This window comes from Eptesicus fuscus, chromosome 25, assembly GCF_027574615.1.
Source record: "Eptesicus fuscus isolate TK198812 chromosome 25, DD_ASM_mEF_20220401, whole genome shotgun sequence".
Taxonomy (NCBI): Eukaryota; Metazoa; Chordata; class Mammalia; order Chiroptera; family Vespertilionidae; genus Eptesicus; species Eptesicus fuscus.
The window spans coordinates 5156194-5178262 of NC_072497.1; the positions used below are offsets into that span (position 1 = coordinate 5156194).

A 22069-nucleotide genomic window follows, 5' to 3' on the forward strand; every position below is an offset into this window, starting at 1 on the left:
TCCGGTCAAGGGCATGTACCTTGGTTGCGGGCACATCCCCGGTAGGGGTTGTGCAAGAGGCAGCTGATGGATGTTTCTCTATCATCGATGTTTCTAACTCTCTATCCCTCTCTCTTCCTCTCTGTAAAAAATCAATAAAATATATTAAAAAAAAAAAAAAAAGAAATAGCTTCCCTCCCACCGACCCCTGTTCACGGTGTTGGACATTCTCCGTGGGCCGGCCTCATTGGGTGAGTGGCCATGTGGCCACAGAAAGCCACCACGGCTCCAGAAGAGCCTAACCAGGGGTCGGCAAACTCATCAGTCCACAGAGCCAAATACCAACGGTACAACGATGGACATTTCTTTGGAGAGCCACATTTTTTAAACTTCAACTTCTTCTTACGCCTCTTCTTCAACATAGACTCGCCCAGGCCGTGGTCTTTTTGTGGAAGAGCCACACTCAAGGGGCCAAAGAGCCGCACGTGGCTCGCGAGCCGCGGTTTGCCGACCATGGGCCTAAGCCACCGTTGAGGTCCCTCCGAGCCTTGGATGGGGACCCTGGGCTGTGCAGTCCCCTTAAAGGAATACACGCCCCTTTCCCTCCAAGGGCCAGGCCCCTTCTGTTCTCGGCTCCTCTCCCGGGGGCAGCCTCCCCCCACTCACAAGCCACCTCCACGAATTTACTTTATTCCTGTCCTGTCTGCGGGCCCCAGAGCCAGCTCTGAACTCCCACCGGCTGGTCAGCCCTGCCCCTCCCTGGGGCGGGAAACTCACTTTGCTGTCACCAAACGGGCCTTCCCTCTCCCCACACCCGTGGCTGTCAGCACCCGGGCCTGTGGGCCTGCCTCTCCCAGGAGTCTGGTCTCCTTTAGGGTCCTTGTTTATTTTTATTTTATTTATTTTTTTGGTGAATCCTCACCTGAGGATTGACATTTTAGAGAGAGTGGAAAGGAGAGGGAGAGACAGAAACATCGATGTGAGAGACCATCGAATGGCTGCCTCCTGCGCGTGCCCCGACCGGGGGCGGGCCAGAGCCTGCAACCAAAGTATGTGCCCTTGACCGGAATCGAACCCAGGACCCTTCCGTTTGCAGGCCGATGCTCTATCCACTGAGCCAAACCGGCTAGGGCTGGTCCTTGTTTAAACATCGTGAAGGGATTAGGAGCCGCAGGTCTGAAGCTGGACAGCCTGGCCCCGAGGAACGTTCAATAATGAGATCTCCGGGCCTCAGCAATAACAGGGCCGGCTCCATGGCCACCCGGGGACTAGGGGAGGGAGTGTACCCATGCAAAGGGGGGCCCATCGCGGGAGCCTCAGACCCTGGGCGTCTTTGTCAGAGAAGCTTGCAAGAGTGTCCTGATGGGTACCTGTGTTCTATGGACCTCCCCTCCAACCCATCCTGCACACTGGTCAGCCATCCCTTCCTCGCAGAGGAGCTGTCATTGGCTCCCTTTTGCCCATCAGGCCTGGCCTCCCCTCCCCAGTGGCTGCAGCTCTGCTCGGATGCGCTCCCGGCCCTGGCCCCTCAACACACAGGCAGGCATGCATGCATGCGTGTGCACGCAAGCGGTCTTGGTGTGTTTAGGAAGCAAACTGTCAGCCCACGCCCCCTGCTGGTCGGGACAGGAAAAAACACCCTCCAGAAGGTGGGGGCGGGCAAAGCCCACCTGCAGAGGGCTGCGCGGGGGAGGGCGAGGGCCAAGGGGGGTCCTACGCCCCGCTTAGTCGCACTGTTTGGGGTCAGCCAGAGCGTCCTCATGGGACCCCCCCCTCTACAAATGCTCCTCCACCCCCCACTCACCTTCCCCAAGACGTGACGGCCTCAGCTCCGGACGCACCCTTCCCATCCCGGCCAGCAGCCCCGCCGTGCGGAGTGGTCCCCAGCGGAGTCTGGAGCGCAGGCCACCCCCTTCCTTTGGGCCCGGCCCTTGGAGGGAAAGGGGAGTGTATTCCTTTAAGGGGCAGGCCCGGCGGGAGCGCGGGGGTTTGTCCGCAGCCGCTTCCTTTCTGGCCACGCAGGGTCCCCCGATCCGCCTGTGTCCTCGGACCCGGATAGCGCGCACCCCTGAGCGCGCGGGCCGTCGAGGAGCCGCGGGGGACGGTGCGTTCCTCCCTCGGGGATTGGGGTCTCCTGTGGCCCCCACGCCTCCGGGGCAGGGGCCGGGCTGCTGGGCTGTGAACACCGGCGCGGGGCGCTCGGGGCGCCAGGGAGGTGAGAGCCGCGCGGGGCGCAAGCCGACTGCGCGGCGGGACCCGCGTGCGCGCCCCAAAGGGCCACCATCAGGGCGCACCCCGGGGCCTCCGGGTCCGCCTCCCGGGTCCATCCCCGTCCCCACGGGGGGCCGCCCGACTCCTTCCCACCCCGTCCTGTCCAGGCCCTGCAGCCTCGGGGCAGCTGCCGAACGCTCAGTCCGGGGCCACGAGAACCCCGGGGGTGCGGGTGGAGACACCCCGCGGGCGGGCGGGCGGGCGGACCTGCAGCCCCAGGGCAAACGCAAAGGATGTCCGTCGGTTTCAGGCCTCAGTTCCCTGGGGTTTCTGCCCTGAGACCCCAAAGGGCAGGGAGGGCGGAGGGGGGAATTTGGGGCCGGTGAGCGCCCAGGAAGGAAACAGCAGGGGCCTGGGACTCACCCAGCTCTGACCCCATGTGGACGGCGGTGGCCAGCGCTGACCCTCGGGTGTGCCTCTGCTCCCCGCCGCAAGGGGAGGTGACGGAGAGGCGCCCCGGCCCCTCTCCCGGGCCCCTGCACGGGCCCCGGGGCTGGGAAGGCTGGTAAGAATCACCCCCCGGCTCCCACTTTCCCGGGGCCGTAGGTTTCCAAGGCATTTCTAAGCCTTGTCGAAACAGGGGGCACCGAAGGCAGATTCCTCCCGGCGGCGGGATGCTGGAGACCCGCAGGGCAATGCTGCCCCCTGCTGGTGTCTGGGGGACTTGCACTCTGGTGGGCTCCATCTATCTGCCTTCCAAGTCGGGGTTCAGTTTATTCTGGCGTGTGGAGGGGTCCCCAGGCAAAGCCGTGTTGGGCAAAAGCCAAGGCCCGGCCATCAGGAGACCTGAGTTTTCTCTGAGCTCTACCTGCTCACCAGAGAGAAAGCCTTGGCCTCAGTTTCCCCAGCTGGAAAGAGAAGACAGTGGTGGCTGCTTCCCTCCCAGGCAAGGAGAGAGGAGAAAGAGCCCCTGAGGTAATGTCAGACTTCTCTTTGTCAATAATAACTGATATTTTGGGGCGCTTCCTCTCTACCAGGCAGTATTCTAGCGCTCTCTGCCTTAGTCTTCTTTTGTTGTTGTTCATCCTCATCTGAGGATATTGATTTTTAGAGAGGGTGGAAGAGAGAGGGAGAGACAGAGAGAAACATCGACGTGAGAGAAACACATTGATTGCTTTGCCTCCTGCACGCACCCTGACCAGGGCCGGGGCTGGGGAGGAGCCTGCAACCAAGGAATGTGCCCTTGACCGGAATCGAACCCCGGACCCGCTGGTCTGCAGGCCGACGCTCTATCCACTGAGCCATACCGGCTAGGGCCCCAGGTGAGTTTTGCGGTCTCCGTTTCACAAGCGAGGGAACCTGCCCAGAATCCCACAGCTAATAAGGCCCAGGCTCGGAGCACAGTGCGCAGGGCGTGGACGGCGCTCCTCAGTTCCCTTAGGAGGCGGGAGAATGAGTGGGTGCTGGAGCCCAGGGGTCCCGGCCCTCGGAAGAGGGGCCCCTTTCATCGGCTCGCTTTTCTCTTCCTCCCCATTTGCCCGGCCACAGCCTTGCCCGGGACACGCCGGCGCTGCCGCCATGGGCCGCCGCCTGCTCCTCCTGGTCCTGCTGCTCCCGCTGCCGCCGTGCGTCCCCGGCCTGCCCTTCTACAACGGCTTCTACTACTCCAGCAGTGCCCACGGCTGGGACCCGGGCCTCGGCGGAGGTGGGTGGCATCCTGGGCCCGGCCTTTTTGCTCCTCAGGATGAGCAAGACCTCCCCGGACTGTGCTGTGACGTGGAGGTTCCAGGCTGGGATGGGGGACTGGGCATGGGGCCAGCAGCCTTTTCCCAGCCTGGGTCCTTGCAGCAGACCAGTGCCGTTTCTTTCTTTAAAAAAAAAATATATATTTTTATTGATTTCTAGAGAGGAAGGGAGAGGGAGAGAGAGAGAGAGACATCCATGAGGAGAGAGAATCATGGACCGGCTGCCTCCTGCACGCCCCCTGCTGGGGACCATGATAGAGACATCCATGAGGAGAGAGAATCATGGATCGGCTGCCTCCTGCACGCCCCACACGGGATCAAGCCTGCAACCCGGGCATGTGCCCTTGACCGGGAATCGAACCGTGACCTCCTGGTTCGGAGGTCGACGCTCAACCACTGAGCCATGGTGGTTTGGCACCCGCCGAGTTCCTGAGACCAGCAGAAGAGACGGTGCAGTGACTCTGTGCTGGGAGCCCCTCAGATGCACTTAAGGACGGTCACTTCTGCTTTTTTGTACTTCCCCAAAGTCCTGCCAATTTGTCAAGATCCAGCCTAAAAAGAATCAACCTATGATTCCCGGCCAGGGCACGTGCCCGGGTTGCAGGCTTGATCCCCAGTAGGGATCATGCAGGAGGCAGCTGATCCATGATTCTCTCTCATCATTGATTTCTCTCTCTCTCCCCCCCATCCCTTCCTCTCTGAAATCAATAAAAATATATACCTATCTATTTCTAAAAAGGTCATTTCTCCTGGCCTCCCCAGTGTGAAGGGGCTTTGGGGTTAGACAGATGTGAGTTTGCATCTTAATTTTGCCACTTAACTAGCTACGTGGCTTTGGGCAGGTGACTTTTTAGTTAGCGCACCTACTATGCGTCAGGCACGCTTCATGGTCCCTTATATACTATGTCATGTAATCGTCACAAAAACTGTTGCAGGCAAAGGTGAGGATAAAAATGTTTACCAGCCAGAGCGCACAGGCACTGACCGGGCCAAATGGAAGCTAGCTGTCCTCGCAGCCCTGAAGGCAGGCGCTAGGTGTTATTCCATCGCGTAGTTGAGGACACCAAGGCTCAGAGGGTCAAGCCAGGTGCCCAGGGCACACAAATCTTTTTTTTTTTTTTAAATATATTTTATTGATTTTTTACAGAGAGGAAGAGAGAGGGATAGAGAGTTAGAAACATCGATGAGAGAGAAACATCGATCAGCTGCCTCCTGCACACCCCCCACGGGGATGCGCCTGCAACCAAGGTACATGCCCCCGACCGGAATCGAACCTGGGACCCTCGAGTCCGCAGGCCGACGCTCTATCCACTGAGCCAAACCGGTCTCGGCAGGGCACACAAATCTTAAGAAGCCACACTGAACCCCAGCTGGTGTGGCTCAGTGGTTGAGCGTCGACCTATGAACCTGGAGGTCAGGGTTTGATTGCTGGTCAGGGCACATGGCTGGGTTGTGGGCTCCATCCCCAGTGGGGGGCGTGCAGGAGGCAGCCAATGGATGATTCTCTCGAATCATTGATGTTTCTCTCCCTCTCTCTCTCTCCCTCTCCCTCTCTCTCTCTCCCTCTCCCTTCCTGTCTGAAATCAATAAAAACACATTAAAAAAAAAAAAAAAGATACAGTACTTGCTATTGCAGTGAGGACTCCTCTGGAAACTCCAGTCTACACACGCCCCCTTTCTCAAGATCCTTCATGCAATCGCATCTGCAACGTTCATGTTGCCATATAAGGCCGCACTCGGGGATCAGGACGTAGATATTTTGGGGAGCCATTCTTTAGCCTACACACCCCTTTCCTCTGGAATTTATTGTGCTGCCCAAGCACTGCTTGAATGAGGTTTAAGGAAACTTCTGAATCATCACACACTTGGGGCCTTAAGATGTTTACTTTGCTCGCGATTCCACGGGTCGGCAGTTTGGCCTGGATCTCTCACGTGCCTGCAAAGCCACAGTGGACACGGGGAGGGGTGCAGCACTGTGGCCATTCTCGCCATGTGCCACATGGGGGGGCGGGGTGAGGGGGGTGGGAGCTGGGACAAGGATGGGGTGACCCTTGCGGGGGTGCAGATGATCTGCAGCGGGGTCCCCGCCTCTCCCCCAGGCCTCTTCAATGGCGTGAAGCTGGTGGTGGAGACGGCTGAGGACCCCCTGTTTTCCCACCGGGGGGCCAACGCGACCCTGCCCTGCCGGTACCACTACGCGCCGGCCCTGGCCTCCCAGAGGCCCGTGCGCATCAAGTGGTGGAAGCTGTCGGAGAACGGGGCCCCGGAGCGGGACGTGCTGGTGGCCATCGGGCCGCGGCACCGCGCCTTCGGGGCCTACCGGGGCCGCGTGCACCTGCGGCAGGCGGGGGCGCGGGACGTGTCGCTGGAGATCCGGGACCTGCGGCTGGAGGACTCCGGGCGCTACCGCTGTGAGGTCATCGACGGGCTGGAGGACGAGAGCGGCGTGGTGGAGCTGGAGCTGCGGGGTGAGGCCCCGAGGGGGGCTGCGTGATGCGGGGGGCGGGGGGGGGGGGAGGTCCTGAGAAAGCAGCCGAACCTTGGTGCTTTAGGCAGATAAACATTTTTTTTTATTTTTTTTTTTTTAAATATATTTTATTGATTTTTTACAGAGAGGAAGAGAGAGGGATAGAGAGCCAGAAACATCGATGAGAGAGAAACATCGATCAGCTGCCTCTTGCACACCCCCTACTGGGGATGTGCCTGCAACCAAGGTATATGCCTTGACCGGAATCGAACCCAGGACCCTTGAGTCCGCAGGCCGACGCCCTATCCACTGAGCCAAACCGGTTTCGGCCAGATAAACATTTTTTTTAAAAATATATATTTTTATTGATACAGAGGAAGAAAGAGAAACATCAATGATGAGAGAGAATCATTGATCGGCTGCCTCCTGCATGACCCCTACTGGGGATCGAGCCCACAACCCGGGCATGTGTCCTTGACAGGAATCAAACCCGGGACCCTTCAGCCCGCAGGCCAACGCTCTATCCACTGAGCCAAACCGGCTAGGACCAGATAAACATTAATATATATATATATATATATATATATATATATATATTTTTTAGAATATATTTTATTGATTTTTTACAGAGAGGATGGGAGAGGGATAGAGAGTTAGAAACATCGATGAGAGAGAAACATCGATCAGCTGCCTCCTGCATACCCCCTACTGGGGATGTGTCCGCAACCAAGGTATATGCCCTTGATCGGAATCGAACCTGGGACCCTTCAGTCCACAGGCCGATGCTCTATCCACTGAGCCAAACCGGTTAGGGCAAAGAAAAATGTATTTTTATTGATTTCAGAGAGGAAGGGAGAGGGAGAGAGAGTTAGAAACATCAATGATGAGAGAGAATCATGGATCATCTGCCTCCTGCACGCCCCACACTGAGGATCAAGTCCACAACCCGGGCATGTGCCCTGACCGGGAATCGAACCGTGTCCTCCTGGTTCCTAGGTCAATGCTCAACCGCTGAGCCACACCAGCCACGCTAGGTACCTGATTTTTCAAAAAGTCACTTTGGAGCAAAAAGCGTAGGCAATTACTATTATTATTAGTAGCAAATCAATCAAAATTATACGTAATTTTTTGGTCAGATCAGTAAAAAATGGAATATAGTTTTTGGTGTGCCGCAGAAATTTAGTAACTAGTTTATGTGTGCCAGGAGACAGAAAAAGTTGACAGTGGCTGCTTTATTTTATTTAAAAAATATATATTTTATTGATTTTTTACAGAGGAAGGGAGAGGGATAGAGAGTTAGAAACATCGATGAGAGAGAAACATCCATCAGCTGCCTCCCGCACACCTCCCTACTGGGGATGTGCCTGCAACCAAGGTACATGCCCTTGACCGGAATCGAACCTGGGACTCTTCAATCTGCAGGCCGACGCTCTATCCACTGAACCAAACCAGTTAGGGTGACAGTGGCTGCTTGAACACACAGTAGGTGTGTGCTGAGAGCTGCTGTTGGCTGGCTGTCTCTGGAAGGAGGTGTCATGATGCGTCTGCCTTGGGCTTGGGGACAGTTTTGCTGGGCTTCTCCGAGGGTCTGTGTGTGTCTTGGGGCGGGGGAGCATCTGTCCCCATGGAGGTGTGGGTGCAGGGGACTGGGGTCTCTCGCCAGCGGGGCTCCGGCCCACCCCTCCAAGCCCTCTTCCCTTCCTCCCCAGGTGTGGTGTTTCCCTACCAGCCCCCCCAGGGGCGCTACCAGCTCAACTTCCAGGAGGCCCAGCAGGCCTGCGAGGCCCAGGAGGCGGCCGTGGCCTCCTTCGAGCAGCTGTTCCGGGCCTGGGAGGAGGGCCTGCACTGGTGCAACGCGGGCTGGCTGCAGGACGCCTCGGTGCAGTACCCCATCACGCTGGCCCGGGGGCCCTGCGGCGGCCTGGGCCTGGCGCCCGGCGTGCGCAGCTACGGGCCCCGCCACCGCCGCTTGCACCGCTATGACGTGTTCTGCTTCGCCCCTGCCCTCAGGGGTGAGTGGGGTGGCCCAGCACCGCCTGTGGGTGGCGGGGAGCACCTGGGCTCTGCGGGGGGCGGGGGGGGGCCCTCTGCCCGCCCTGAGGCACCTCTACCTGGCGAGAATGGCCACAGTGCTGCACCCCTCCCCGTGTCCACTGTGGCTTTGCAGGCACGTGAGTGATCCAGGCCAAACTGCCTACCCATGGAATCACGAGCAAAGTAAACATCTTAAGGCCCCAAGTGTGTGAAGATTAAGAAGTTTCCTTGAATCTCATTCAAGCAGTGCTTGGGCAGCACAATAAATTCCAGAGGAAAGGGGTGTGTAGGCTAAAGAATGGCTCCCCAAAATATCTAGATCCTAATCCCCGAGTGTGGCCTTATATGGCAAAATGAACTTTGCAGATGTGATTGCATGAAGGATCTTGAGAAAGGGGGCGTGTGTAGACTGGACTTTCCAGACAAGTCCTAACTGCAATTGCAAATACTGTGTGTGTGTGTGTGTGTGTGTGTGTGTGTATATATATATATATATATATATAAATGTATTTTTATTGCCCTAGCCCAGTGGTCGGCAAACTCATTAGTCCACAGAGCCAAATATCAACAGGACAACGATTGACATTTCTTTGGAGAGCCACATTTTTTAAACTTAAACTTCTTCGAACGCCACTTCTTCAAAACAGACTCGCGCAGGCCGTGGTATGTTGTGGAAGAGCCACACGCAAGGGGCCAAAGAGCCGCATGTGGCTCGCGAGCCGCAGTTTGCCGACCACGGGGCTAGGGCAATACCCTCCTTTTACAGATGAGGAAACTGAGGCCCAGAGAGGTCAGAGCCCACGGGGGCTCCCTGGGCTCAGAGAGTAGACAGATCTTTGGGGTCTGGGGAGTGAGTGATGTCTGGACGGCAGACGGTGCTGCAGGTCCGGCTGTCCCCTCCGCTGCCCAGCCCTCACACCCCACTTTCCCACAGGGCACGTGTACTACCTGGAGCACCCCGAGAAGCTGACCCTCTCAGAGGCCAAGGCGGCCTGCCGGGAAGACGGCGCCCAGATCGCCACGGTGGGCCAGCTCTTTGCCGCCTGGAAGTTCCGCGGCCTGGACCGCTGCGACGCCGGCTGGCTGGCCGATGGCAGTGCCCGCTACCCCGTGGCTCACCCACGTCCCGCCTGCGGGCCCCTGGAGCCCGGGGTCCGAAGCTTCGGCTTCCCAGACCCTCAGAGCCGCAACTATGGTGTCTACTGTTACCGTCCCCCTCGCTAGAGCCGGCCCCAGCTCTGTGCCTGCCTGCACACCCCGCCCCCTCACAGCCGTCTTTACTAAGTGGATCATGTTCCCTATTGTTTTTATACTTCTCAACTTAAATTAAAAAAAAATTTTTTTTTATTCCAGAGAGGAAGGGAGAGGGAGAGAGAGAGAGAGAGAGAGAGAAACATCAACAATGAGAGAGAATCATGGATCGGCTGCCTCCTGCACGCCACCTGCTGGGGATGGAGCCTGCAACCCGGGCATGTGCCCTGACTGGGAATCGAACCATGACCTCTTGGTTCCTGGGTCAACACTCAAGCAACTGAGCCATGCTGGCTGGGCTCAACTTAAATTAAAAAAAAAATAAATAAATTACTGCCCTAACCGGCTTGGCTCAGTGGATAGAGCGTCAGCCTGCAGACTGAAAGGGTCCCAGGTTCGATTCGGGTCAAGGGCATGTACCTTGGTTGTGGGCACATCCCCAGTAGGGGGGTGTGCAGGAGGCAGCTGATCGATGTTTCTCTCTCATCGATGTTTCTAGCTCTCTGTCCCTCTCCCTTCCTCTGTAAAAAAAATCAATAAAATATATTTTTAAAAAAATTACTGTTTTTGTAAAAGCCAACAGATCCCAAATCCTCCCTTTGCTCAGGTGGACACCCCAAGGCTCCCTGTACCCCTTTTCTCTGGGACATTTGAGGTCTGTGGCTCTGAGGACTCTGATGCCCAGAGTGGGCAGTGACGCAGGGACCAGGGCATGGGGGCTGCCCCTCTCCCTCCGCCTCAGCCTGGGGGGTCGGGGGGGGGGCGCATCCAGGGGCTCTGAGCTGGGCTTTGACCTTTGCAGACTCCTGTCCCTGTGAGGGGCTAGGGCTGGACGGGGCCCCCGGCTCCTGAGTGAGGTCCCAGGGACGGGAGGGATGGCCCCCCCTCAGTTCCCCTCTCTTAGTTCAGAGTCTGTGTTTTGTTCTCAGTTCCCCCCCAATTCGGTGCGTGTGCTTTTTCTGGGGACAATTCATGGTGCTGTGACGCCCTCCCTCCTCCTCCAGCCCTCCTCTGTCCCGCTCTGCGTCACGTTCTACGCGTTCCACCAAACCGGCTCCTCCATGGGAGCAAAGTGTGACATCAAAGGACCAGCGATGCGCCCGGCCGGTGTGGCTCAGTGGTTGAGCGTCGACCTATGAACCAGGAGGTCACGGTTCGATTCCCCGTCAGGGGGCTTGATCCAGAGTGGGGGATGTGCAGGAGGCAGCTGATCCACGATTCCCTCTCATCATTGATGTTTCTCTCTCTCTCCCTCTTCCTTCCTCTCTGAAATCAATACAAAATAAAAATAAATAAAAAATAAGTTTTTTTTCTTTTTTTTAAAAAATATATATTTTATTGATTTTTTACAGAGAGGAAAGGAGAGGGATAGAGAGTCAGAAACATCGATGAGAGAGAAACATCGATCAGCTGCCTCCTGCACACCCCCCACTGGGGATGTGTGATGAGAGAAACATCGATCAGCTGCCTCCTGCACACCTCCTACTGGGGATGTGCCCGCAACCAAGGTACATGCCCTTGACTGGAATCGAACCTGGGACCCTTCAGTCCGCAGGCCGATGCTCTATCCACTGAGCCAAACCGGTTTCGGCTAGTTTTTTTTTTTTTTTTTTAAAGGACCAACTATGGGAAGTGACCCATCCACTGTCTCTCTCTCTCTCTCTCTCTCTCTCTCTCTCTCTCTCTCTCACACACACACACACACACACACACACACTCTCTCTCTCTCTCTCTCTCTCTCTCTCTCTCTCTCTCTCTCTCTCTCCATCCATCCCACCTGTGCTCTTGCAAAATTAAAGCAGAGACTGTCCCAGGCTCTCTGAACAGATAGGATTCCCACCCGTTTGGGGTTATTTGACCGGTCCCCCGCCCCCCCCCCCCCCCCCCCCCCCGCGCTACCCGTCCTAAGGCCCCCTTCAGTAGACCCTAGACCACGGTTACCTCTTTCAATTAAAAAAAAAAAAAAAAAAGAAGGGGAAAGAAATAGATCTCTTCCAATGTCTTTATTATTATAATTATCATAATCTTCAATTTTCAAAAATATAAATAGGTGCGCGGAACCCTGGTGCCTGCACGGTCCCGGGGGCGGGGGAGGGAGGGGGAGGGGCGGGGGGCGCTCCCACTGGGAAGGGGGAGGTGCCCCCACCCAGCCCTGCCGAGAGAGATGACACGGGCTAGGGTGGCAGACCAGGTGAGGGGACGCCGGGCGGACGGACGGACGGACGGACGGAAGAGGGACCCTTGGAGGGTCCCGGCTGGCTCCCTCCTGCGGGCTCCCCGCAGGGACGGAGCTGCCCTCAGCCCTCGGTTCGTCCCATACATTCAGCTGTGGCTCCCGGTTCTTCACGGCCTGGGCCTCTGCCCTCCCAGCTCCTCCTGCCCCTCCTCCCTCCTCCCTAGCTCTCCCTGGAGGTCAAAGAACCAACGATTGATTGCACTGCTCTTGGATAAAGTCAGCAAACAGAAAATAATCTTCTTTATTTAACTTAACCCCTCCCTGCTCCCTGTCCCTGCACTGGTCCCCGGAAAGGCACAACGGGAGAATCGAGAAATCTCTACACTCGGTCCACGGGTTACAATACGTCTGCTTTGCTTTGGCATGGTTTTTTTTTTGGGGGGGGGTGGGTGGGTGGGTGGGGGGAGTCAAATGCGTGTTTTTGGCCGTTGGGGGGGGGGTGGGTGGGGGTGGGTGCATACACACTGTGGGATTTCACTTGTTCCTTCTTTCATGGAATTCCTTAAGACGGCAGAAAGCGACGAGAAGAGGACACCATCCGAGGGGGCGTCGGCCTGCAAGGCTCTGGGCTCAGCATCCAGGGCGCGGCCTGGGCGCCTCAGTGGGCGGTGCTGGGGCGCCTCCTCCGGGGGGCCCGGGAGCTCCGCTTCTGTAGTCGGCGCTTGTAGGTGGCGGCTGGGGGAAGGGAGAGGGAACAGCCTGGGTGAACCCCCGGAAAAACGGGGCCCGGCCCGGCCCCTCCCTGTCCTGCCCGCCCGCTCCCTGCAGAGGCCGAGGCTAGGGAAGGTTTTTTTCTACCTTCTGAGTTTTCTTTTTCTTTTAAACATATTTTTATTGATTTCAGAGAGAGGAAGGCAGAGGGAGAGAGAGAGAGAAACATCCATGATGAGAGAGAATCATGGATCGGCTGCCTCCTGCACGCCGCCTACTGGGGGATCGAGCCCACAACCCGGGCGTGTGCCCTGATCAGGAATCGAACCCGGGACCCTTCAGTCCGCAGGCTGATGCTCTACCCACTGAGCCAAACCAGCTAGGGCCTGTCTGAATGTTCTTTCTTTCTTTTTTTTAAAAAAAAATATATTTTATTGATTTTTTTAGAGAGGAAGGGAGAGGGATAGAGAGTTAGAAACATCGATGAGAGAGAAAAACCAATCAGCTGCCTCCTACACACCCCCTACTGGGGATGTGCCCGCAACCAAGGTACATGCCCTTGACCGGAATCGAACCTGGGACCCTTCAGTCCGCAGGTCGATGCTCTACCCACTGAGCTAAACCAGCTAGGGCCCTTCTGAGTTTTCTTGAACCCACTTGGGCTAAGGGGCTCCGGCTGGGGTTGAAAAGGGGAGCAGGCTGCCTGCTTTCTCCTCTGTCCCTGGGGCCGGGCAGGGGGGGCGGGGACTGGTGCCCTTGCCCACAGACGGTGCTGCCCGTGAGGGTGTGGGGTCCCCCCAGGAGAGGGCCAGCACTTTGGTGCTCCGGGGCCAGGAAGGGGGACACGGGGGCGGGCTGCCGCGCGGCGCCCGGCGGCCAGGGGGGGGGGGGCGGCGCTCACGGTCTGTGCAGGTGATGCGAGGCTCCTCCCAGTGCCCGCTGGGCAGGCACCGGATGGTGGGCACGTGGCGCTGGACGAAGCCCTCGGTGCACTGGTACCGCACCAGCGCGCTGATCTCGTAGCGCTCCTTCTTCTGGCCGAACGTCCTGGCGTGCTCCACCACGGGGGGCTCTCCGCAGGCCACTGGGGGGGGGGGGCAGACACCCGTCACGAGAAGGCTAAAAAGGGCTAATGCCAACGTAACCCTGATATGTGTGTGTGTGTGTGTGGGGGGCTAGCGATCTGAATCCAGGCCAGCAAGCTCTGTGTACGTTCTTTTTTCTTTTTTAAAAAAAAATATATATTTTCTATATTTTATTGATTTTTTACAGAGAGGAAGGGAGAGGGATAGAGAGTTAGAAACATTAAAGAGAGAGAAACATCAACCAGCTGCCTCCTGCACACCTCCCACTGGGGATGTGGCCTCAACCAAGGTACGTGCCTTTGACCGGAATCGAACCTGGGACCCTTCAGTCCACAGGCTGACGCTCTATCCACTGAGCCAAACCGGTTTCGGCTTTAAATATATTTTTATTGATTTTTTTATAGAGAGGAAGAGAGAGGGATAGAGAGTTAGAAACATCGATGAGAGAGGAACATCAGTCAGCTGCCTCTTGCACGCCCCCCACTGGGGACGCGCCCGCAACCAAGGCACATGCCCTTGACCGGAATCGAACCCGGGACCCTTCCGTCCGCAGGCCGACGCTCTATCCGCTGAGCCACACCGGTTTCGGCTCAGTGTACGTTCTTGATAACCTATAATGAAGTCACTGCCTCCTTCCCAGAATCTGGTCTTGCAGAACCTGGTACAGAGGCCCTAACACTGTGAACAGTGCACTGGCCCCAGTGGGGGTGGTTATTAATGCTGGCGCCAGGCCAGACCATCCGATATGGCCTGGACACCCCCAACACCTGGGGGCCTTCTTGCAAACCCCGCGAAAAGGACCGGAAGCATAATCCATATTTGCGGGGCAAAGACCCCCAGGGAGGGAGATCTAAAGAGAAGACTCCTGCATGTTTCTTCACTCAGATTTGGGAAGTTTTTCCCTGAGTCAACCGGCATATTAAAGAGTGTCACTGCTTTTCTTTTAAAGTGTTGCTTGGTTTTCTTTGGTCTTCTGCAAGTCAGAGGGGGACTTAGGGGGGCTCTTGTGTTTTTTTTAAAAAATGTATTTTATTGATTTTTTACAGAGAGGAAGGGAGAGGGATAGAGAGCTAGAAACATTGATGAGAGAGAAACATCGGTCAGCTGCCTCCTGCACACCCCCCACTGGGGATGTGCCCGCAACCCAGGTACATGCCCTTGACCGGAATCGAACCTGGGACCTTTCAGTCCGCAGGCCGACGCTCTATCCACTGAGCCAAACTGGCCATGGCTTCCCATTGATTTTGAGAGAGAGTGGAAGGGAGGGGGAGAGACATACAGAGAGAGAAACATCGAGGTGAGAGAGACACATCGATTGGTTGCCACCTAAACGCGCCTCGACCAGGCCCGGGGATGGAGCCACCAGGGTATACGTGCCCTCGACGGGAATCGAAGCCGGGACCCTCCCGTCCGCAGGCTGACGCTCTGTCCACGGAGCCACACCGGCCAGGGCTGGACCCCGAAGTCCTGCTTCCTCCCGCCTGGGCCCTCCCTGGCCGGCTTACCTGTGCCCTTCTTACACGTGAAGGGCAGGTGGTAATTGCAGGGCACGTCGTTCCACTCGCCCTTCTCGTGCCAGATCATCACCACGCAGTCCTCCCCGGAGGCGAAGAAGTTGTCCGGCTGGTTGGGGCGCCAGTTCTCAAATTGCTGTGGGTGGGAGCGGGGGAGGGGGTGAGGCGGGCACAGAAGCCACGTGGCTTGGTTGGCCTGACCCCCCCACTCTCTCTCCCGTCACGCCCCAGCGGCATCTCCTCTCTCTCTCTCTCTCTTCTCTCTCTCTCTCTCTCTCGTTAATCCTCACCCGAGGATATTTTTCCATTGATTTTTAGAGAGTGGGAGGGAGGGGGAGACACAGAGAAACATCGATGTGAGAGAGACACATCGATTGGTTGCCTCCTGCTTGTGCCCGGACCAGGGCCTGCACACCTAGGAGGAGCCTGCAACCAAGGTACATGCCCTTGACCGGATTCAAACCCAGGACCCTTTGGTCCACAGGCTGATGCTCCATCCACTGAGCCAAACTGGCTAGGGCTTTAAAAAAAAAAAGATATATATATATATTTTTTATTGGTTTTAGAGAGGAAGGGAGAGGGAGAGAGAGACAGAAACATCAATGATGGGAGAGAATCATGGCTCAGCTGCCTCCTGCACAGCCCCCTCCTGGGGATCCAGCCCGCAACCTGGGCATGTGCCCTGACTGGGGGTCGAACCGTGACCCCCTGGTTCATAGGTTGATGCTCAACCACTGAGCCACACCGGCCGGGCCGGGAAGCCTTCTGGGACGCCTGAGCAACTTGAACTCCCCGAGGGCAGAGCATGTACTATGTGTGTCGTTCATCTGGCGACTACGGTGCTGTCTGTCTGTCTGTCTGTGGCCTGAGTCCACGCGAGTCCTTTGTGGGCCAAGGCGCCCTCTAAAGCTTCCATACGTCTCTCGGGGCGGTTTGCCTTCATTCATTCACTGCCCTCCTCCTTCCCTCATGGGGTCATTCGCTCACCGCGTCCAGCCCTGGGCTGGTGGTGGAAGGCCGAGATGAGCGAGACACTACCCCTCCTTCCCCCCCGCCCCGCCCCCGCCCTGAGTGCCTGGAGCAGCAGCTGCTCTGGATGTGGCTGGAATGCGTCTCTCTCTGGGGTCTCTATCCCCCGCTCCTCGGGGCCGCCCACACTGCCGGGCCCCTGGCAGAACCCACCAGGGAGTGTCCATCTGACCAGCGGAAGTCCCCTTCGATGCTCCTGTCGTTCAGGCCGATCCACTGGTAGTTCTGAGCATTGCCTGCGGAGAGGACACGGGCGTTGGGGTGGAAGCACCCCGGGGATGTCTCAGACACCGGAGCTCACAGAGGCAGCGGGGACAGGGGTGGCGGGACGTGGGTGCCCTCCCAGGAGCATGCCACCTGCTTCCGAGGTCCGGACAAGGGCACACGCATGCGGGGAGTGCCTACCACCACCGCCCCCAGCTGGCATGGGCTGGTGACAGCCAAGGGGTTACTCTGGGGCTGATTTTTCTTTTTAAAGTACATTTAAAAAAATGTTTATTTTATTGATTTTTTTTTTTTTACAGAGAGGAAGGGAGAGGGATAGAGAGTTAGAAACATCGATGAGAGAGAAACATCGATCAGCTGCCTCCTGCACACCTCCTACTGGGGGATGTGCCCGCAACCAAGGTCCAGGCCCTTGACCGGAATTGAACCTGGGACCCTGGAGTCCATAGGCCAACATTCTATCCACTGAGCCAAACCGGTTAGGGCTTAAAGTACATTTTTATTAATTTCCGGGAGGAAGGGAGAGGGAGAGAGAGACAAACATCAATGATGAGAGAGAATCATTGATCGGCTGCCTCTTGCACGCCCCCCACTGGGGATTGAGCCTGAAACCCGGGCATGTGCCCTTGACCGGAATCGAACCTGGGACCCTTCAGTCCGCAGGCAGATGCTCTATCCACGGAGCCACACCGGCCAGGGCAGGGGGCTGACTCTGAGAGATGCTGGGCTGTCCTGGGTGCAGCAGGAGCCAGTGGCCCCAAAGACTCCTCTGTCCTCTCTCAGGCTGGGGGAAGCCCTTTCCGCCCTCCCTGCCCCCCACCCCAGCCCCCACCCCTTCAGCCTCGCTGGGTCCCAGTTTGCTGGCTCCCAGCCCCTTTCCCCTGGGGCCGGAGACCCCAGCGCACTCACTGTTGACGAACTCCTGCTCCTCGGGGGTGACGATGCTGCTCAGGTGCGCCTGCTGCTGGCGGCAGCGGCTCTCGGCGTCCACCCAGCTCTCGCGCTCCGGGAAGTGGCGGTAGCAGTGGCCCTGGAACTTGGTCCAGCCCTCCTCGCACAGCGCCTGGTCTGCAACACAGGTGGGGGGAGGGGGGGAAGGAGGGACTTGACGGGAGGGGCCGAGGCCGCCAGCCTCCTGGCATCAATGCCTGGGTTCACCCTGCCTTTGATGTCACCCCTTCAAAGGCGGGGAGAGGCCCAGCTGGATGGGGGCTCAGGGTGGAAGCCAGGGAGGCCTGGCCCCCTCCTGGGCCCTGCGTGCAGGTTCCCGCCCTCTGAGAAAAGCCAGGGATCCTTCCCTCTTTCGGGCGCCCCCCCAGCTTCTCTCCTGTCACTGCTTGCTCTGGGGGTGGAGGGAAGCCTTGAGGCTCTGAGGGTCTCTGGGGAGAGAGGGGATGGCGGGGAGGTGTGTGAAGGCGGTGGCAGCAGGAGGCAGAGCTGGGGGCATGAGGGGAGCCTGGGGGTGGGGACAGAGGAGCAGAAATAAGTCTGCTTTGGGTCCAAAGAGGACGCAGAGCTGCGAGTCCGTCCGTCCGTCCGTCCGTCCGTCCGTCCGTCCGTCCGAGCTGGCTCTAGCTCAGCACATGGTGTCTCCCTCTTAAAGGGCCAAGCAGGCAACCCAGGGGTCCCGGCTTTTGGTTTTCTCTCTCGGTGGCAGGTGAGGGGCGGGGAAGAGCGTCTCCTCGTCCCCCCCCAAAGCTCTGTGGGTCACGGGCTCTGAGTTCTGGAGGAGGGGCTGGTGTGGAGCTCCCGGGGCAGCCTGGGGGATGGACAGGCAGAGGGGGGAGGGGGCAGGGGGTGCTGACGCTGGCTCTCAGGCATGGGAGAGCCTTGATGCATGTGTCTTCCCAACTCTGCCTCCGGCCACATCACCGTGGCCGCTTTCAATGGGCCCCGGATGGGAGTGTTCTCCCTCGGAAACTGGCGGATGCTGCCCGTGAGGGCTCCCCCTTCCGCTCCGAGAGAGCCGGGCACAGCGCCGCCGGGCGGAGGGAATTCCGAGACCCCGTCTTCCCTTTTGCCCGGGGTCCCCCAGGTGAACATGCCCCGCGGCCCTGGGCAGCCTCCCAGGGAGAGAGGACCAGTTCCGAGGGGAAGGAGACTCAGGATGGAGGGGTGCAGGCGTGGCCGGTGGGAAGAGCGGAGAGAGTGGGAGGCCAGCAGGCTGAGAAGTAAGAGGCGGAGCAGCAGGGGGGCTGAGGAGGGTGCCGCTGCTCCCCGAGGGCAATGCCCCCCGGGGAAAGGTCTGGAAAGAAGGCGTGGAGGCCTCAGAGCAGGTGCAGCGCCCACGCCACTCCAGGGCTGGCTGTGGGGTCCATTCTTGGGCCACCTCAGTGTTTGAGGGTCCAGCTGAAACAAGCAGCTGATCCTGGAGAGGCAGGGCCATGCATGCAGGATGGAGGCCTGGGGGGGGGGGCGGGGAGGAGGAAGCAGCCACAGCGTTCCAGGGGGGCTGGGAGTGGGGGAAGCAGGGGGACCAGAGCCCAGGCATGAGGGCCTGGGGGTGGTGTGGGCTCAGGATGGAACGGGACAGGAAATGCTGCCCTGCTTAGCTGGGTGCCCGCCCCCAGGGCCCAGCTGGGCGGCTCTGGCTCCATCCAAAGTCCTGGGAGGGCCCCGCCTCCACGCCCACAGGACACCCCCCCTCTCCCAGCCTGGCGCCCGAGAGCTGTGGTCCGTATGGACCTTCCAGACCCTTCTCTCCGATGACAAATACGATGGCATCCTGTGGAGAAAATCCTTATACCTCTCTTCTCCCACCCCAGCCGGGACGCCATGCACCGATGTCTTGGGGACTTGGGGTGAAAGGGGGGGATGGGAGGCTGCAGGGAGGAGGACGCGGGCCTTTCCTGGCAGACGCCTTACGTTCCCCCGACCTTGGCAATGCCTCCGGGGAACATGCGATCCTACTGCCCCCCCACACGGCTTAGGACCGAAGGGAGACTGCCCAGGAGCTCCCGCTGCTTTCTGCACGCTTCTGGGACGTCCACCCTGAGAGCGCATTAAACGTGGTTTTTGCGCAGCCGGCGTGGCTCAGGGGTTGAGCGTTGACCTATGAACTAGGAGGTCACAGCTCGAGTCCCGGTCAGGGCACATGCCTGGGTTGCGGGCTTGATCCCCAGGAGGGGGCGTGCAGGAGGCAGCCGATCCATGATTCTCTCTCATCATGGATGTTTCTCTCTCTCTCTCTCCTCTCTGAAATCCATAAAAATAGGTTAAAAGAAAATGGTTTTAAGCCCCTGAACACTTCCAGTTCTCTATGGGCCCCATTGCTATGAGCAACCATAATTCTCATCTCCCCCATTCTGAGCTGGGACGGCCCTGAGAGCCAGGATAGGGGGCCCTGGTGAGGGAGCGGGGCGGGGGGGCTCGGCCTGGCACGCAGCTCCCCTGGCAGAGCCTGGCACACGTGCAGAAGCAGAGGGACAGGCAAGGCCCAAGAGATGAAACTCAGCTCTCGCCCCTTGCGCTGAGGCTCTGTTCTCCCTAGCCAGCCCTTTGCCTTATGCAGGGGGAGGAAGGAAGGAAGGAAAGAAGGAAGTGTGGGCCGGAGTGGCATTGTCGTGGCATCGGCCACCATGGTGAAGAGGAGAGGGTGACAGCAGCCGTCCCTGCTCATGCATGACCGGGGCATGCGGGTGACGCGGGAGCTCTCAGGCAGGCAAACCGCAGCTCTTGCCGGAGAAGAAGGGGAAGAAGGCAGCTTGGCCTGTGAGGCCCAGTGGCTCCCAATGCCACGGAGGGGCCCCCGAGGTCCCACGGGCCATACAGCAGCAGACCCAGGCTCAGGCGCATGCCCACGCGAGCAAGATCCCTGGCTGTCCACCTGAGCGAGAATCAGTTACTCCCGCCCACGGCTTCCTTAAAGGCCAACGCGCGGAATGGGCTCTGCCCTCTTAGTCTGAGGTGTGCACCGACCTTGACGGTGGCATCACCCGTGGGCCTGGAAGCCCTGAGGAGGTTAGCGTGTTACTTACTTAGTATTTATTTAAAACATATTTTTGTTGCTTTCAGAGAGGAAGGGAGAGGGGGAGAGAGAGAGAGAAACATCAACGATGAGAGAGAATCATGGATTGGCTGCCTCCTGCACGCCCCCTACTGGGGATCGAGCCTGCAACCTGGGCATGTGCCCTTGACCAGAATGAAACCCGGGACCCTTCAGTTCACAGGCTGATGCTCTACCCACTGAGCCAACCTAGCTAGGGAAAAATTGAGTGTTTTAAAAGTCTCCCAGAGCCCAGCCAGCGTGGCTCAGCGGCTGAGCATTGACCTATGAACCAGGAGGTCACAGTTCGATTCCCGGTCAGGGCACATGCCCAGGGTTGCGGGCTCAATCCCCAGTGTGGGGCGTGCAGGAGGCAGCCGATCCATGATTCTCTCTCACTGTTGATGTTTCTATCTCTCTCTCTTCCTTCCTCTCTGAGATCAATAAAAATATATTAAAATAAGCCCGGCCGGCGTGGCTCAGTGGTTGAGTGTCGACCTGTGAACCAAGAGGTCACGGTTCGATTCCCGGTCAGGGCACATGCCCAGATTGTGGGCTCGATCCCCAATGTGGGGCGTGCAGGAGGCAGCCGGTCAATGATTCTCTCTCACCATTGATGTTTCTCTCTCTCTCTCTCTCTCCCTCTCTGAAATCAATAAAAATATATTAAAATAAAATAAAGGCCACCCAGAGCCCCACATTCCAAAGTGCAGGCCGGCCCGGCCAGGCCCGTCTCTCCTGTGCTCAGATCAGCCGCTGCCCCAGAGGAGGGGACAGCAACAGAAAGCGTGGGGGTGAGTTGGGGTGGACGTCTCGCCATGGTTCCCGCACCGGCTCTCTTGGATGGACCGTGGGGGCCCCGGTCAGGGCCCGGAGCCTGTGGTTAGCAGGGGAGGGTGAGGGGGGAGGAGGAGGGGGCGCAGCGGTTAGCGACATTAGCTGAAGCCGAGACGGCCGGCCGTACCGATCTCACACAGGTCCCCTCGGTAGCTGGGAAGGCATAAGCATGTGAAAGAGTCGATGGCGTCCACGCAGGTGGCTCCATTCACACAAGGGCTTGAGAGGCACTCATCAATGTCTGCAAGAAACCAAGGGCCACCGTTAGGACGCCCGCCGGCCACGCCGGCTTCGCGAGCCCGGGGGCCTCTTTCCGGGCGGCCGGCCCTGCGGCTCTCCTGAGCCCGGGGAGGGGTGGCTGGGTGTCCTGAGAACCGTTGCTGCTGCTGCTGCTGCTGTCGCCGCCGTCTGGAGCCGAGCCCAAGATCCAGCAAGGGGTCCCCTGGATGCACGTGGTTCTTGACGGGCAAGCTGAGCGTGGAGCCAGATTTCCAAGCGCGTGAGAGAGTCGGCGCTTCTAAAGCCAAATGCCTCTTGGGGAGAGTGAGCGATGAGTACCTCCAAGATGCCTTCTCTTGAGACTCTTTCCAGAAGCCGTGGGGCCCGGCCAGCGTGGCTCAGTGGTTGAACGTCGACCTACGCACCAGGAGGTCACGGTTCGATTCCCATTCAGGGCACATGCCCGGGTTGCAGGCTCAATCCCCAGGAGATGGCGTGCAGGAGGCAGCCGATCCGTGATTCGCTCTCATCACTGATGTTTCTTTCTCTCTCTCCCTCTCCCTTCTCTGAAATCAATAAAAAAAAAAAAGAAGCCATGGGG

General features: G+C 58.3%; 2 protein-coding genes across 3 annotated transcripts in view; one reads left to right on the forward strand and one right to left on the reverse strand.

Moving 5' to 3' along the window:
- The first annotated feature begins 1967 nt into the window (after positions 1-1967).
- Positions 1968-9814, forward strand: HAPLN3 (hyaluronan and proteoglycan link protein 3). 2 transcript variants are annotated; one of them, XM_054713306.1, is made up of 6 exons: positions 1968-2194; positions 3393-3512; positions 3739-3895; positions 6035-6403; positions 8112-8414; positions 9371-9814. In XM_054713306.1, the coding sequence occupies exons 3-6, from the start codon at positions 3769-3771 to the stop codon at positions 9658-9660; spliced, it is 1089 nt and encodes a 362-aa protein (XP_054569281.1). In that variant the 5' UTR covers positions 1968-2194; positions 3393-3512; positions 3739-3768; the 3' UTR covers positions 9661-9814. The 2 variants fall into 2 exon arrangements, with proteins under 2 accessions (XP_054569281.1, XP_054569282.1); XM_054713307.1 differs by having other exon boundaries at positions 1968-2083.
- A 2707-nt stretch (positions 9815-12521) lies between these two features.
- ACAN (aggrecan) overlaps positions 12522-22069 on the reverse strand; it is a 36974-nt gene continuing 27426 nt past the window's right edge. The window contains exons 14-19 of the mRNA XM_054713329.1: positions 21377-21490; positions 17337-17495; positions 16356-16438; positions 15165-15309; positions 13476-13658; positions 12522-12622 (exon numbers count right to left, since the gene is read on the reverse strand). Of these exons, the coding sequence (XP_054569304.1) occupies positions 12522-12622; positions 13476-13658; positions 15165-15309; positions 16356-16438; positions 17337-17495; positions 21377-21490 (785 nt within the window). The remainder of the gene's footprint in view (positions 12623-13475; positions 13659-15164; positions 15310-16355; positions 16439-17336; positions 17496-21376; positions 21491-22069) is intronic.